Consider the following 17953-nt stretch of genomic DNA (forward strand, 5'->3'; position numbering starts at 1 on the left):
TTGAATCTTAAATACAAAATGAGCACTGATACAGATTTGAATTTACAAAACAAATGTTTATTAAATCATTGTTATCCATCAAACGGATAAAAACAAGACATGGCCAATCAATAGTGCAACTTTCACAAGACAGAAGATTGTTTAACATAAAACAGGAAAGAGCAGTGTGTGTGTGTGTGTGTGTGTGTGTATACGGGCATGCATACACACCAAATGTATCGATGACAACACATATCATATAAAGTGAATCTAGTCTGTCTGGTTACGTATCTTGTTTGTTTTACTTTAACATTCTGTAGTGGCTGTGGCTCATGGTGTAGGGGGGTCGATCCCCCACTACTGAAGCCTATGAGTCAAGATGTTTCTTTATGTGTTAGTATTAACCTTGGCAGCTGTTTGAGATTGAGCTTAAAATTGAAGGAATAGTTGAGCTCATGAATTATAAAAGCGCTTTTTAGTTTAGATTTTAAGTCATCGTAGTTAGCCTTCATAGTTTTAGTCGATGTGAAGTCTTAACATTTAGTCAACTTTTATTCTATTTCCATCAAATCTAGTCCAGCCGAAACCAGAAGATAGCATCTTATAATTTTTTGATAATAAAAACGCAGCTCCGCCCCCATTCATGCTGACTGTGTTTATTGGTGATGCGCACCCACCCAGCCCGTAATGAGAGCCAATCTGCTACGCCTGACATGGAGAAAAAAAATCATAATATAAAATAACCCAAACCCAACTCAACTTGTACATTGACTTTATGCCTTATAGTAGCACTGACAACTGTCTGACGGAGAATAATTGAGCGGTAGGGCATGTGGTATGTGTGTTTTTCAGAGAGACAGAGATGGGAACAGAAGTAGAATTTATAATAAAATGATTTTAGTGAAGTTTATATTTTTTAACTACATTTTTGTTTTCATGAATATTGCATGTTGATATTGTCACAGTTGGTCTTCAATGGCGTCTCATCATTGTCTCCCTTCAGTCATGAAAAAAACCAACATATTTTGTCATAGTTTTGAAATCATCACGTGTGTGGGTGTGTGTCACTCAGTAAGAATCACTCCGCTCTGGCTTTCTTTTCTGTGCCGTTAGAAGCTTTTGATTGGCTTTCAGCTCCACAGCTCGGCTCCCCTGTCCCGCCCCCCTGTGATGTTTGCTGGTACAGCATGTGGAGCCGCTCTGCGTTCATGTCTGCATCCTCCGCCCCCTCGCAGCACTTTATCCACGACTGAGGGATAGCCTCGATGCCGTAGTGGGCCCCGGCGATGGCCCCTGCCATGCAGGCTATGGTGTCTGTGTCCCCTCCCAGGGCCAGGCTGTACGCTATTGTCCTCTCCAGGCCGCCGTAGTTCTCTGGGAGGCATTCTCTGGGCTGCAGGCAGTGCAGGACGCAGAAGATGGCAGTGGGGACTGAGTGGAGCGCCGCGATGCCGTTACCTGGAAGAAAAGACAGGACACGTTGAGTGATAAGAAGTAAGGATAATACACAGGAGATGGGCTGCTCTAAAAGCAAACATGTAAAATAAATGTGTTTGGGATCAGGAGGGATTCACCACTTAGTGAAACGATCCATTTGCTCCGTCATGATAAATCCTTAAAAAAGTCAAAAAATGATATTCTACTATATGTGTTGTGAAAACATTATTATTACATTAAGTGACTAAGAACTATTTGAAGAACGTCAGGAAACTATAACAGGCTTTTTCCAATATTTTCAGACAAGTGATTCATTGAGAATTTACCTGGGAGATTGTTTAATGATACAAAAGTGTAATTTGTTGGATAACAAAACAAAATGCTGTGCGTGTATAATAAAAAAAATTGGAAACAGTCAATAGTACTTTTCCCGTTTAGTTCTGATAGTTCCTGGGATTTTGCGTTGACACCAAAAAGAGAACTTAGTTCATGAGAACTTTTACCCCCTTTTTAGTGCCTGCTAGAGAGGTGGTACTATCCTGGGGAGAAAAAAGAAAATTGCAAACCACGCCCCGTAAAACTCTGAAAAGTTTTGTGAAGCCGACATTGTACTATTTGCTGGCATTAGCATTATTAGCATTAGCATTAGCATTAGCCCCGCGCACCAACGGAGAGAGAATAACTTCTGGCAACACAAAAAAAAACATGAGAGCGGTGGAGTGATGAGGAGGTGTCGGCGTTCTGGCGATTTACTCGGAAGGCTTCAGTAGAAGCTGCTGGGAGTCCCAGCAGCTTCTACTGAAGCCAGTCCCCAACTCCGGGGACTTCGGGTGGCAGTATACGCCGTGAAGTTGTTTGCTGCCTGCCAGTAAACCCAAAGCAGAAGAAGAAGAAGTGACGTCAGCGGCTTCATTTGCGTAATCTTCCCTCAGGGACTTATTCCGGTGTGAACGCGATTGGCTCTTTAGTTCCATGGGGGAACTAAGTGCTGGGAACTAAGTACGGCAAAGTACTTGGTGTGAAAGCGGCTAATGGCAGGACCGGAAAAGGACGAATGGATGACTAAAACCATGTTAAAACCTCGATGAAAGTCGGGATTAAGTGAAAATCAACAGATACTGACCCAGTTCAGAGATGACCTCCTCGATGCTGACCTTGCTGCGGTGCATCAGGTCGCTCACTCTGTGGAGGCGCTCGCAGAACGGCTTCTCTGCTTCCTTTAGGCTGCACAGAAACACCATGTTAGACAATCACTAAAAGAAAAACCCCTGCATTACTTCCTGGAAACCATTAGACATTCTCTTATGGTTTATATTAATGTAGTTCTCACATTCTGGCGTCATTGAGCGTGGCCTCGTCGCTCTCCACGTCCTCCATCTGTGTGATCAGCGTGCTGATGAACTTGAGGGGCAGGTCCAGCGCCCCCTGCAGGGAGAGGTGCACGGCCAACGCCTGCAGCACCGCCCCGTTATAGCCAAGAGAGCAGGAGTGGGTCAGCATGGCCCCGCGATGAGCAAACTGCAGAGGAAAAAAAATTAAGAAATCACACCAACTCTGTAACAACAAGTCAGGGGGCGAGCAATGCAACTGTGTTCAAAACATATTCAACCGAGAAAAGAGTCAAAACTAATCAAAACAACTAAAAGGCTAAACTTAAATAAAATGATAAGAAAACTTGGATCATCTTTCTTCTGTTATGCGGTTTAAGAATATAACGGTTAAGAAAATCCCGCCCGTCTGCATCTTCCACACAGGTTGCCCATAGAAGTGTCTTTTAATAGGATGGCAGTGGGATTTGTAGTCTTTTTTTTATTCCATTGACTACAGATGTTGCCACTAGCTGACAATATTATTTGACCTTTTCACAAACTAAAACTGCATTATTTTCGATCAGTTAACCAATACATATTATAGCTGCGGACTCCGACAACATAATTCATCATCATCTGTGGATAAACACAAGAAATTATCTTATGAGCCATTTCTGTGTTCTTTTACCATCACGGTAACAGTTATAGTTGGACAGTGTCAGTGGGTTACTATTGTAACGTAGACTGTTCAGAGTAACATCTTTTAACAATAAATGTCTTCCATTTTAGTTGAGTAAATAATAAACACACCTTGTGCATATAAAGATAGAAGTTGTTTGTCTACATTTTCTTGTGACTTTTACACTATCAACTGGGTCTGGATGTTTTATTTACCACAGTGTCATATATCCCAGTGTAAGTGTTGTACAGTATATTGACACTGTTAGTCTAAAGACATTGGTCTTAGCTGCTCTTTTCAAGATATATCTTACATTATATATAATAGCTGGGATCAAGACTCAAGTCACACACCTGGAATTAAAGTCTGACTTACACCACTTTCTTATGTAATACACGATTTATGAAAATAATTGCTTTGAGTATATTATTTGTGTTTTTTCTTCTTTCATCTGTATATACCATGAATTGTTTGGCCTTTTTTAAGCTAATGTACTTGCAGGATTGTTACTGTTTTGAATGTGTATCCTCTGGATTGATTGCACACATTATAGGTGGCTATGGATAAAAGCTTCAGCTAAACAAAATATAGTGCAACGGTACTTGGCTAAAGTATTTGATTTTGTGTTTAAAATTGTGAGAAATAAGTAGCTTATTACATTATTCTCACTAATGTGAGTTTATCATTTACAATCAGGGATCAGTTAATTAAAATGGAAAGTTAGGACTCTAAGTGAGGCGATTCTCAGAATGTGCATAGCTTCGACATGGGGGTGGTCTTTGTCCGGAGGATGTTTAATGCTCACCTTCTTCACATCAGCTGGGTCGTTGAAAGCCAGTGCAAAGGGGGCCGCCCTCATGGCTCCCCCGTTCCCAAAGGAGCCCCGACCATTAAACTGGTCTCTGGCCGGCTGGTACACGTCACTGAGCTGAGGGGAGGACAGCTTCTTCAGCACCTGGATCACTCCGGATCCATACCCGCGGCCCGGGGACGCACTGTACTCCTTAGCAAACCTTGGGGGGAAACACAGGGAGTGTATCGTTTACCTCAATTTATTTGAAAAGCTTTGGGACAATATTTACGCTTTAATACACTTAAACTCTGCAGATAAGCTTTTGGTGTTTCGTCCTCTTACCTGCGAGCCATGTCCCGCTCGTCGAAGCCGGCACGGGTGAGAAGAGACTGGACCACACAACGTGCCATGGCCGTATCATCACTGTACTCAAGGATACCTAACACACAAACACACACGCACACAGACACACACATAAACCCTTTGTTTACCCTACTGGCCATAAGACTGTTCTCCTGAGCTCTGCGAAGCGGCACAACTTACAAATGTTTATATTATACACACACATGTATATATTCCACATATCCTAAAGTATCATACTTTACAGTGTATAGTTTTTATTCTACTGTATTTGATTTGACATTCTGTTCTATTTTTTGGTTATTGGTTTATGTATATATTCGTTTCTATATATAGCAGAAAGAAACAGTGGCAAAAAGAAGTTTGGTGACGCAGCTTTCATTAACTCTGCCCCAAAGCTATGGAACAGAATACCTGTAGACCTCAGGGAAGCCAGCTCGGTGGAAGTCTTTCAAAACAACTCAAAACACATTTGTACAATTTAGCCTTTTAGGAAGCAAACGCCTGCTCTGCTGCACTTTCTCAATGCATTGTAACCCGTCACCTGATTGTGTGTTGAATTTGCACTATCCTCCTTTTAGTGCACTATTTCATTGGTGTACCTTTAATCTAAATGTATTTTTTATATATGTCTACTCTGTGCAATTTTAGTTTGTATGTCTTTTACTGGTATCTGTATTCTGTGTCATATCAATTTCTGTGAAATATCTATGTGAAGCACTTTAGACTGCACTTGTTGTATGAAAGGTGCTATACAAATAAAGATTATTATTATATCTGCAATTTACTTACATGATATAAATACACACTTTTACTTCCGTCTTTGTGTCTTGTGCATGTTTGTTTAACTGTTCATAGGGCTTGGGAGGCGTGTAGCGTAGTGGACTAGTGCGTTGGGATCAGGGGTGCACAGGTTCAAACCCCGCTGCAGTCAGCATGTCGTTGTGTCCCTGGGCAAGACACTTCACCCCAAATTGCTCCTGTGGGGATTGTCCACAGTACTGAGTGTGTAAGTCGCTTTGGATAAAAGCGCTTGTTAACATGTAATGTAATGTTTTTATTACACTGAAGCTATTGTACACAAAAGCCTTTGAGTCTTTCCATGTTGACCTGCATGTTGCACAAGAACAGCTTGCATTGCATATCAGCATTACAAGAATCCAGCAGGGTCTATGGATTGAAGATAACAATCACTATGTGTTTGATGACTAGTAAAGTGTTTTGGCCAAATATTCTCTAATTCGAAGTGTCACATGTTTTTTTAACTTTAAATGGGAGAACAGGGACAGTTGTAATGCCTTCAATATCTCCAATCACAAACAAGCTAGCGTGATGAAACTCACTCTGCACATGCGCAGTTAGATGGAAAGATTGCTGTGAAAAAAGGAGCCAGGTTTAAATCTGTCGCGTAAGATATCAGCAAAAGTGTGTTTCTGAGGTAAAACATTAACAAAAATGATATGATGTATTTTTTGGATACTGTCTTGAGGTCAAATGTCTAGGAATCCAAATTAGTATTATTAGAATCACTGTTTTGTAAGCTAAACATATAACTAGCTAAATATGGGTCAAGCTAGCAATCAGGCAGGTTCACAGGGGGTGGAAGCCAGACTGGTGGTCCTGGGGCGGTGTAACACGGACCACCTGGGACGGTTGTAACATGGCACATTTACAATGACGGCTCATTTGCTCGAATGATTAATATTGTTGATTGGTGTGCATTGTCCCAGTAAAAATAATAATAAAATAGTGTACGTAAAGTGTGTGCGTGTGTTTACAGTATGCCAACTATCAGAAAGAGGAAGACAGACAGGGGAGTGCCACTTCCTCTGCTGCAGAGGGCCTCAAATGAAGTTGAGAAGGGCAGTTCAGGGTAGTGCCAAAGTCCCATGATATATGCCATGTCACCCTGTAGCGGTTCCATACAAAGAGGCTGGGGTTGGAGAGTCAGGGATCAAAATCACCCCAAAGAGTAGGCTACTGGACACCAAAGAAGGTGTTCTCAACAGAGCAGGAGATGCTTTTGAGAGACTACCTGATGGAGGCAGCTGATTTATATTATGGTCTCAGCTCAAAGGAGGTAGGTCCACATAGTTAAGGTAGAATAGGCTATCTATACTGAGGGAAGTGACTTTTACACCTGCCACAACTGTGAATCAGATTAATTCCATCTGGTGTTCTGTTTTAAGTTTGGTTCATTGTTCGTTGGAGGATGTGTGAAACCCCATTAAAATCGTGTTGCCTTAACATGTTACAACCGTCCCTGGCATGTGTTACAACTGTCCCTGTACACAGGGACGGTTGTATAATATAGCAAAATGGCTATCCTAGTGTAAATGTTTTTTTACTTATTGGGGAAAACCCAAAAAGTGTTACAACTGTCCCTGGTCTCCCCTACATTTTGAGTTGCTGCACATCATTCTAGGTAACCATTGCTGATGGGTCCCTTCTTTGATTTGGACGTTTATAGTAATGATAGAGTACACACACAGATGCGAGTCATTCGGAATTAATGCATGCTTTTACAGTGTTGTTAATCCCCCTATGTAAGGCTTCATGGACTCAGAATATTGCCCTAGTTTAAAGCAGGTACCTGACCACTATGACAGGCTGATATATCATTCACAGCCTTTCTGCAGGAGAGGTTAGCATTGGTAAAGCATGCATCTCTCGTACTGCTACCTATATATCCTATTTCAGAATCAAATATATTATTATTTCCCTAACCATTCCCTTTGGTGTCGTCGTCCAGGCTGCTGAGATGCTGCAGCACGCTCTCCATGGGAACCTCCTCCGCTCCTTCAAACTCTCCGCCGACACAATCCCCCAGCACGGCCGCCACCAGCGCTCCCCTGAACCGGGACAAAGACGCCGGTCCGCCCGCTGCCGCCGCTCTCGCTGCCGTCATTGCCATTCATCCGCCGGGGAACAGACGTCCACCTACACCGAGAAAACAGTCCTCTGGTGGGCTAACCGGACTGTCAGACAGGGAGAGGATACAGCGCAGACAACAACAACAGATGTCGGCTCAGCTCCCCCTAAATTCTGCTTCCTGACAACGATGGGATGCCCCTTGACCCCGATGCACATAGAAATACACACATAGAGTCTCGTGGAGATGTTTCTATCAAGAAACCGGCTGCTGTGGTTTCTATATTTCTGTACAAGGACAACATGAGTAACAGAGAAGAATATGCAATTAAAAGAGACATACTTTATTAATATAGGTCGTTGTCGCTGACTAGTCGTTGAAGGGTTTATATTTGGCCTCAGTTGACGGGTTTTGTCTCTGCTTATTTGAATATTTTTACAACATAGCTCACTCTTCTCTCGTGCCCGCAGTTTGCGCAAATACTATGTTTTTTACGGTAGTGCAATAGATTTGTTAAGATCGCCCCCTGCTGGATAGGAGTTCTGACCCTGGCAGGATTAGATCCTTTTTCAACGCTTACTCAACATTAACATTATTAAATAGATCAAATAATGTAAAACACTTGAACTGGGGAAAAATTACAGGGCATTTTATTTCCCGTTTGGTCTGGCCCTTTTCTTCATTGTGCTGTGTGCAAATTGTCTAATCTAGTGCAGGGGTCTTCAACGTTTTTCAGGCCAGGGACCCCCAAACTGATGGAGAGCTGGAGCAGGGACCCCCCTACTATACGTATGGCATACAATTGTGTTTTATATTAAACGGGGCCTAGTGCCGTGTATAAACATAGCTACTCTGTTATTGTACATTCAATACTAAGCTATTCAAATAATACACAGGTTAATTCATGTTTTTATTTTTAACATGTGCAAGGTGGCCGTGCCATTTATAAACATACATCTTGCACGGAACACAGAACTATTAAAATAATTCACAGATTCAAGTTTTAACTTTAAATTAGTGCAAGGTACAGGGTGGCCGTGCCACTGCCATTTATAAACATACATCTTGCACACAACACTGAGCTATTAAAATAATTCACAGATTTTAACTTTAAACATACATGTAGAAGGGACAGTGAATCCTCAAACCATCTGTGGATGGCACACGTACTCCCACATTAGTGAGATGTCTGACCCTGATGAGTAGCACACAGCTTATCTAACCTTGGACGGATGGAGGTTGTCAGGCAGAGGGTCATATCAGCTTCAGGCTGCAGCCTTGACCTGTATTTGTTTTTCAAGTAAGTGAGTGAGGAAAATCCACTTTCACAAAGATAGGTTGTTGCAAAGGGCAAAAGGCTCATCATAGCTTTTCCTGCCAATTGCGGAAAGTCTTTCTGGCAAGAGATCCAGAACTGGGTGAGTGGTTTTGTGTCATATATGTGTCTGAACGTACTGTCCGTGGATAGTTTGATTAGCTGATCCTTCTCTGTCACTGTCAGGCGTGTGCCGTCTGCTGCGTTGTCTGTGAATGGAAACAGTATCCATGTCTTGTCCCTGCGCCAGGAGTCAGCCTCAGAAAAGTAGTGCCCAAATTGTCCCTCGAGCGCCTCCAAATGCGCAAGAATTCCAAACATTGTCACTGAAAAGTGCAGCCAGCTCTGTGCGCTTTTGGAGAAGTAAAAACTCCCGAATAGACTTGCGCAATTCCAACACACGTGACAACACTGTTCCACGTGAAAGCCATCGAACCTCGGAATGGTACAGTAGCGCTGTGTGTTCTTCTCCCTCAGCAGCACAGAGATTAGAGAAGAGACGCGTTTGCAATGCGCTCTTCTTGACTATTGACTACTTTCACTACCGAGTCCATGACATCTGCCAATTCAGCGCTCATATCTTTGGCAACAAGTGACTCCCTGTGTAGCATGCAGTGCGTACAAATCACTTGCGGAGACACATCCCTTACAAGCGCGATTAGTCCACTTTTTAAACTCTTGCACATTTTGTCCACGGAATGTCATTTTCTCTGAAAAAAATATCAATCACTTTGAAGATTTCAGAACTAGTTGTGCGTTGAGGGAGGCACTTACAAAACAAAAATTCCTCCTGCATTTCCTTATCATCGACAAAGCGCACAAACGCCAGAAGCTGGGCATCCTTAGGCACATCTGTTGACTCGTCTAATTGTAATGCAAATGCATCTGCAAACCTCAGCTTCTCTATCAGTTGCACCCTCACATCAGATGCCATCTCGTCTATACAGCGAGCTATGGTTGTGTCCGACACTGGAATGGTTTTCAATTTGTTAATGTCAATATCATTCCCATACATTGTTTTACACATATCAGTTGCTGAAGGCAATATTAAATCCTCTGCAAGTTTGTATAGCTGTTTCTTCTGAGCAATCCGAAGAGCAATTTGATAAAAGCGTTTCAAAGCTAGCTCACCAACTTTGGCTGATTTTCTGATCAATATCTGTTGATCTTGGAGGGATTTGAGGCTAGCTTGGATGTATTCAACAGGTTTGTCTTTTAAGTGGCTGTGTGTTGTCTCCAAGTGACGCTGCAGCTTTGATGGCTTCATAGATTAATTTGAAAGAACAGTAGAGAAACTGACACACATTGGAAATGCAATGCCATCTGTCTCCTTAAAAGGTAAAACCAAACTTCAGATAATTATCTGCATATTTTCGGGTCTTCTCTCGTTTGCGATTACCCTTATTAGCTGCTACATCAGCGGCAGGTTCCTGAGTTCAATTCCTGAGAGAATAACAGGCTACAGACGCTATGTCCGCGTCTGTAGCCTGTTATTGTCTCATTATACATATATATAAATATATGTGTGTGTATATGACAGAGGTGTGGACTCGAGTCACATGACTTGGACTCGAGTCAGACTCGATTCACCAATTTGATGACTTTGGACTCGACTTGACAAAATCACAAAACACTTGCGACTCGACTTTGACTTGAACACCAATGACTCGGGACTTGACTTGGACTCGAGCCTTCTGACTTGAGGTGACTTGATCATTTAATTCAGAGGTCTCCAACACGCCGATCGCGAGATGCCGCTAGAAGAGAAGACTCCCGTTGGGGAGAGCAGAATCTCCAGCCGCTCCTACTCTTGTGGAGAATCCTTGCAGGCAGGGGCGGGTCTTTATTTAGCTGGGCCACCATGCGGCCAATCATATACGAGGACACACTAGGATCATACCATTATGTGAAAGAGGGGTGGGGGGCACAGCATGTGTAGTGGTACAGGCCAGCTGCACAGAGCGACACGGGGAGACGGATTTAAATGCAAGCACGTCGGAAAAAGTCAAGAAATTAGCGAAAACCGAAAAAAGAAGCAGCATCTGGCTGATTTTCAATGATATTGGAGAAAGCAAAGCTGAGTGCAGGATTTGTAAAATGAAAATAACCTTCAGAGCAGGGTTTTTTTTGGTAACCACTCAGGATTTTTTGCCAGAGGTGGGAGAAGTTCAGATCTTGTACTTGAGTAAAAGTACCTGAGTGAAGGAATACTACAATAAAAAGTCCTGCATTCAAAATGTTACAAGTAAAAGTACAAAAGTATTAGCATAGTATAAGTAGATGCAGGTGTTCTCTTCCCCATAGAGACCGCCTGGCTGCACATTATCCCTTGCATAAAGATAGATTGTGGGTCACTTATAACATGTTGTACACAGTGGAAATAAACATTCTGGTTACCTCAACATCAGGGATCTTATACATTAAACTCCTTCTGAATCAAACCGTCACGGTAGCCTGATCCCTCTTCAAATAGAATAAAACACGTTAATTGATTATTAAATGATTAAAGGTGGGGTAGGTAAGTTTCAGAAACCGGCTCGAGATACACTTTTTGTTATATTCCATGGAATGCTCTTAAAACCCCGATAGCAATGAATATCTTAAGTGCTTTGACAAAAAATCCATATAAACAAATAAAGAGCATTTTAATTAGTAAGTATTATTCTGTTGATCGATGTCATTACATTTGGTGAAAAGCACATGACGATTTGTTTATGACTCGTTTTGTCATAGTTTAGGACTTGGACTTGATTTGAACTTGCCCAACCTGACTTGAGACTTGACTCGGACTTGACCACAAAGACTTGAGACTTGACTCGGACTTGAGTGCAAAGACTTGAGACTTGACTCGGACTTGCAAAACAATGACTTGGTCCCACCTCTGGTATATGATATACACACACATATATTTATGGTCGCTGAAATGGGGAATTGAAATTACGGGCCAAAAGTTTTATTTACAAGTAGCCAATTAAAAGTAAGCATAGGACACCAAACCAACTGAGACCTGTCTGTCCGCCGCATCTACACACTGTACAACACACACCTACACACTGTACAACACACACCTACACACTGTACAACACACACCTACAACCTGCTCACACGCACCTACACACCTATACACTGTACAACACACACCTACACACTGTACAACATGCACCTACAGCTCCTAAAGCATATAATATCAGGATACAGCTGTTGTGTATTTTATTATGTGAAGCACTAAATGGTTTTAGAAAAATAATCGACTCTTTGTTTGTAGATATCTACTAAACTAAAGCATACAAATAAAGAAAGTAATGTAGGCCTGTTATACTGAGTGATATATATTATGCACACCAGTGGCGGCCGGCCCATAGGGGCGCTAGGGGTGCCGCCCCCCTCTTCCCACATAAAAAAAAAATATATATATTTAAAAAATATATTTTTTATTTTTAATAAACAAGGTAAATATTATATAATTGGTATCAGTAACATGTATAATTTACAATAAAATCTCGTTTAAAATTGTGTTACGATGTCTAAAGTTACTGATAAGTCACATGTTTTCTGCCTGGCCTTGCCCGTGTATCATTACCCTCTCTCGTCTGGGCGTCTAAGGCTGCTTCTCAGGTCGACCATTTTCATTTCCTCGCTCCTCGGTCCTCGGTCTCACCGGAAGTTGATTTGCCTGCGCCATCTTGAGTACCGTCCCATGGCTCTTATTTCTGCCGGAGGACCGAGGACCGAGGAGCGAGGAGCGATCATGGAGGAGCGATAACCGAGGAACCACCAGACCATCCTCCGATGAAATCCTCAGATACTCACCCCGCCCCCTTACTGTGTATCGCTCACTGATTGGACGAGGCAGTGCATGCACTGATCTGATGCTTCTTGACATGAGAGCAATACCCCAGCGGAGTGAAGAAAATACATGAACCTCACGGGACTCACTCCTCAGTTTATACCGTGTTTTGTTTCAATTAATGTTTCATTTAGTTACAAATATGTGATCTGAACAAAAGTGGTCAAAAATCATTATTTTATTTCATGTATTTGGATCTACAACAGATGATACTAATGTTTATGTCAGTAAATGTGCACTAACAGAGGCGGGGGTGTTTGTGGAAATAACGGGGCTGCAGTCGGATAGTTTAAAAATCAGCTCCTAAGTTCTAACCCTATCGTCTATTCCTTGACCTCTGAGTGAAACGTCACGGGGTTAAGGGATAGTGGATAGGAGAATTCAAAAGGACTTAGGAGAAGAGACTGCGGTACTTTAGAGAATCCGAATGCACTTTCACTATCCGACGTGTTTATGATGCGCCAGCGGACGTCATTGTGTGCGTCTGCTGCTGTGGGGAAACTATGGAAACCACAGTTTTCTATACAGCGGACTACAACATGGATGTTTAATAAGAACGAGGGACTACTGTAAACTCATCTAGAGACTCTGCTCCGTGCTCTGATGCTGCTGCTTTGCTTTATGAACGTGGACAACAGAGAAACAGATTCTTCAGGACCAAAGTTGGAATTGAAATAAAAAAGGAAAGTGAAACTTATGCTCGTCACCCTCTCCCTCCGGTCCACATTAATACCAATGATCCCAATACGTATGATTGTATGAACTAAAGATCTTAAAATCAATACAGATGTATTTATTATAAACGTTAGTCCTTAACATCTATCACTGTGTATATCACCATTCAAACATCTTTTAAAAGTTGAACAAACCTCACACAGCTCAGTAAAGACTGAAATGTTGACTTTATTTGATAATTTCAGTGAAAACTAACGTTCATATTTCTCTTTTTGATTATAATACTGATGAACGTTCAAAACAAAGCACTTTGGCAACTTACCACCTATGTTTTAAAATGCTTAATAAGCACCGTAATTTCATGATATCATTTCTCCGTCATAATCGGTTGTTTCCGTGAACGGCCGACTGTTGAGTGACGGCAAATGCTGCGGCTGCAAGGCATTGTGGGGCAGCATTTTCGCTTCTCCTGTCGGTTAGGGAGGTCCAGTGGTTCCTAAACTAAAGGAGGTTATAAAGGAAGTTTGAAACCTCCTTTCCTATCATTCTCATCATTCTAGAGAATTCGAACGGCACTTATCATGGCTGCCACTGAGGGACTTCCGGGTCATTTCACTCCTTTAGGAAGGTTCCCAAGCTAAATGGACTATTCGACTTCAGCCCGGGTACAGAGCTGGCTGCCGCCAGACGAACAGCTGTGCAGCGTCATCACAAACGGACGTCGCTTCACGTGACTGGAGGAAAGGACGTCCCATTGCTCTTAAAACTAATTTCCCTGCTTCTCGTGGTTTCCTTGCGTCCCTCCATGCTTCCCTGGTGGGAGGGACTATACGCAGGGAAACGACGCAAGTGAGGGAAGCAAGGATTTAATTTAATCGACCTGAGAAGCAGCCTTAGGCTTCAGTCGGATAGTTTAAAAATCAGCTCCTAAGTTCTAACCCTATCGTCTATTCCTTGACCTCTGAGTGAAACGTCACGGGGTTAAGGGATAGTGGATAGGAGAATTCAAAAGGACTTAGGAGAAGAGACTGCGGTACTTTAGAGAATCCGAATGCACTTTCACTATCCGACGTGTTTATGATGCGCCAGCGGACGTCATTGTGTGCGTCTGCTGCTGTGGGGAAACTATGGAAACCACAGTTTTCTATACAGCGGACTACAACATGGATGTTTAATAAGAACGAGGGACTGCTGTGAACTCATCTAGAGACTCTGCTCCGTGCTCTGATGCTGCTGCTTTGCTTTATGAACGTGGACAACAGAGAAACAGATTCTTCAGGACCAAATTTGGAATTGAAATAAAAAAGGAAAGTGAAACTTATGCTCGTCACCCTCTCCCTCCGGTCCACATTAATACAAATTATCCCAATACGTATGATTGTATGAACTAAAGATCTTAAAATCAATACAGATGTATTTATTATAAACATTAGTGGTCCTTAACATCTATCACTGTGTATATCAATATTCAAACATCTTTTAAAAGTTGAACAAACCTCACACAGCTCAGTAAAGACTGAAATGTTGACTTTATTTGATAATTTCAGTGAAAACTAACGTTCATATTTCTCTTTTTGATTATAATACTGATGAACGTTCAAAACAAAGCACTTTGGCAACTTACCACCTATGTTTTAAAATGCTTAATAAGCACCGTAACTTTCATGATATCATTTCTCCGTCATAATCGGTTGTTTCCGTGAACGGCCGACTGTTGAGTGACGGCAAATGCTGCGGCTGCAAGGCATTGTGGGGCAGCATTTTCGCTTCTCCTGTCGGTTAGGGAGGTCCAGTGGTTCCTAAGCTAAAGGAGGTTATAAAGGAAGTTTGAAACCTCCTTTCCTATCATTCTCATCATTCTAGAGAATTCGAACGGCACTTATCATGGCTGCCACTGAGGGACTTCCGGGTCATTTCACTCCTTTAGGAAGGTTCCTAAGCTAAATGGACTATTCGACTTCAGCCTTTGTATTGTTTGGTCACCATTTCCACAGCCCCACCTAAAATATTTTCCACCAGCCGCCACTGGAGCTACAGTTAGCTAACTTCATGTTCGCTTTGGATAAAAGCGTCAGCTAAATGCAATGTAATGTAATGTAATGTTCAACACAACACCTCTAATGGCATTACATTGACGATTTTAAACAAAACGTAACCCTCTCAACTTGTAAGATAACGTTAAGTTAACCTACCCTTAAATAATTACATCACGTTTTTCAGGGGAAACACAAACTGCAGAAAACGTTAGCTGCTAACTGTTGTTAGCTAAGACAGCTAGCCTGCTAGCAAACGTAAGGTTAAGTTAACATTAACATAACGTTGTAAGAAAGCAAAACGAACCTTCGAGAAAGCTTTTACTCTCAGACTTGGTGAAATTGTGTAGTGTTGCTTACCTCCAGAAGGACTTTTAGCGCGTTTCCCAGTAGACAGCGCTGTCAGAGCGGTGCCTCTCAGAAGAGCAGCCGCTGGGCGGAGTCACAGAAACGTTCAACTTATCTTCTTAGTGCCAGTCAAAACAATACCGCTTTGTTTCAACAACTGCCGTCTCGCCGTTCCCCCGTGTCCCGCCCTCTCTGTCTGTCTGTGTCTGTTTCAGTTTCGCCAGCAAGACTGCTGGTAGACCAGCATAAATACCAGCTTCACCAGCATAGATCAGCATGATATACATGCTGAGCTATGCCTGTTTAGCTGGTAAACCAACTAAACCAGCTAACACCACCTAAAACCAGCAACCATCTTAAACTGGTCTATGCTGGTTTTTTCAGCAGGGTGGCCGTGTCTCAATTAAGGGGCATACACATAACAGTCTGCAATGAAATGGTTGTCTCCTGTGCTGTGTGCTCCACTCCCTCCTTGGCACACCGGTAACTTTCTCAACAAAAAAAAAAGTAAAAAATGAAATAAAGTCAGGATAACGGATTAGTTTCTCGTGCGCATGAGAAACTAACCCGTTTTACTGACTTTATTTGTTTTCTCATATCTATTTTTTATGTCTCTTAAAGGTGGGGTAGGTACATTTCAGAAACCTGCTCGAGATACACTTTTTGTTATATTCCATGGAATGCTTTTAACATCCCGATAGCAATGAATATCTGAAGTGCTTTGACAAAAAATCCATACAAAAAATTCATCTGTGGAAGCCGTAATACTGTAAAAAGCACGACGGGGGGTTATTTTACGCGAGGTGCAAGCAGCCGTACACCATCTAGGTGTTGCTAAGCTTCCTGTACTGAATATCATAGTCTATTGCCTTAATCAATATCTAGTCAACTCTAAAATACCACATATATGCAATGGCATGATAGTATTATTGTGACAAGTGGGGTATTCACCTGGTGTTTCCAGAAATTAGACGTAGATGCAGCCAAAATCAACGAAGGCCACTTTCGAGGGTCGTTTTTCCATACATCTGCAGGCAGTCTGTAAGGGCAATCCGACAACCCACACAGCTCTAGTTTACGCTGGTAACGACCTAGAGCACACCCCTCAAGTCCAGAGATGTAATCCGAAGACATGCAGCGATTTCTTCGGTCGTTAATTCAGAAAAAAAAACCTAGTGCGCTCTGCCTGGCTTAGCTAGCTGTTTATATGTGCACTTCCAGGATATTTGCACCTCCAGGAAAATGGCGTATTTATATATATATATATATATATATATATGGCACGTGTTGCATTGTGGGTAGCTCGTGACGTCACTGTGTGTGAAAGAATCTTTATTCAAGAGCGTGGTATTTAAATTTGAGAGCATACTTTATTGATTTCTTTCCCTCAAACCCTGTCCTCGCACTCAAATAGTGCCTGCTTGCACTTAGATTTGCTCTGCTTCTGCTCAAACTGTACGCTTGCACTCAGATATATTGCTGCTTACAGATTTGTTCTGCTCTCAGATTTATTCTGTGCGCGCTCGAAACTTTTGTGCAACAATCCTGTCAAAATCCCTCAACCAATAGGAGGCCAGGTGTCCTTGCGGGTGCGTTCGCTTTACTTATTACAGCGTCCCGTAAGGGCGGTTACTCTTTGGTTTATAAACTCCCGCCCTCCACGGCTTTATAACATAGCATGTACTGCACTTGTTTCCGTCAGACGGCTATCAGACTGTAAAGTTTCTGGATCCTTTTCAGCTGAGTTAGCTTGTAAGCTAATTTGCTAGCAGGCTGCTGGAGCAGCGCAACCGAACAGCGCGTATCACGTGACGTAAATACGAAGCGCTCCGTAGGCTAGACCGTCTCATTTCGTAGGCCGCTCGGTCCAGCCTACCCAACCCGGGGCCTTTCTTATTTCTCTAATTTCCCCTCCTCGACTCCTCGGTCCTCCGGTAGTGACCCGGAAATGGTTTTCGGCGTGCCATGTTGAAGGACATCTCATTTCTCTAAATGCACATCGAGGACCGAGGATCGAGCGTTGAGGAGGCTCTCTGGAGGAGCTATAATCGAGGATACACTGATGGGTCCTCCATGGTCCTCCACGGGGCCTATCATATGACGCACACCTGCACACTTGCTAGCCTGTTCCACTCTTTGTATTCCGAATGCCAGGAAGTATTCTTGCCTCGCTTCTGAAGCAAGATGCTCAGCAGACATGTGCTACTAAGCAAGCGTACTCGCGATTGAGAAACACCCGTTGATACATGAGAACAACAAATGCGTCACTTCCGGGCAAAAAGTACGGCTCCGCCCACTTTTTGGG

At 42.5% G+C, this 17953-nt stretch overlaps 1 protein-coding gene across 2 annotated transcripts; it reads right to left on the reverse strand.

The window, feature by feature from the left end:
- Window positions 1–35: 35 nt before the first annotated feature.
- adprs (ADP-ribosylserine hydrolase) lies at window positions 36–15870 on the reverse strand. 2 transcript variants are annotated; one of them, XM_034111194.2, is made up of 7 exons: window positions 15661–15867; window positions 7286–7498; window positions 4541–4637; window positions 4211–4418; window positions 2747–2934; window positions 2540–2640; window positions 36–1437 (listed from the first exon to the last, which is right to left on the reverse strand). In XM_034111194.2, the coding sequence occupies exons 2-7, from the start codon at window positions 7470–7472 to the stop codon at window positions 1058–1060; spliced, it is 1161 nt and encodes a 386-aa protein (XP_033967085.1). In that variant the 5' UTR covers window positions 7473–7498; window positions 15661–15867; the 3' UTR covers window positions 36–1057. The 2 variants fall into 2 exon arrangements, with proteins under 2 accessions (XP_033967085.1, XP_033967086.1); XM_034111195.2 differs by lacking the exon at window positions 7286–7498 and having other exon boundaries at window positions 15661–15870.
- Window positions 15871–17953: the final 2083 nt, after the last annotated feature.

Source organism: Pseudochaenichthys georgianus, chromosome 22 (genome assembly GCF_902827115.2).
Source record: "Pseudochaenichthys georgianus chromosome 22, fPseGeo1.2, whole genome shotgun sequence".
NCBI lineage: Eukaryota > Metazoa > Chordata > Actinopteri > Perciformes > Channichthyidae > Pseudochaenichthys > Pseudochaenichthys georgianus.

Coding starts and splice junctions, on each gene's coding strand:
- adprs (XM_034111194.2), bottom strand. CDS start 7,472: ATGGCAATGACGGCAGCGAGAGCGGCGGCAGCGGGCGGACCGGCGTCT. Junction 2,935..4,210: donor ACCCAGCTGATGTGAAGAAG/GTGAGCATTAAA, acceptor TTTCCTCTGCAG/TTTGCTCATCGCGGGGCCAT. Junction 1,438..2,539: donor GGAGGTCATCTCTGAACTGG/GTCAGTATCTGT, acceptor CTTTTCTTCCAG/GTAACGGCATCGCGGCGCTC.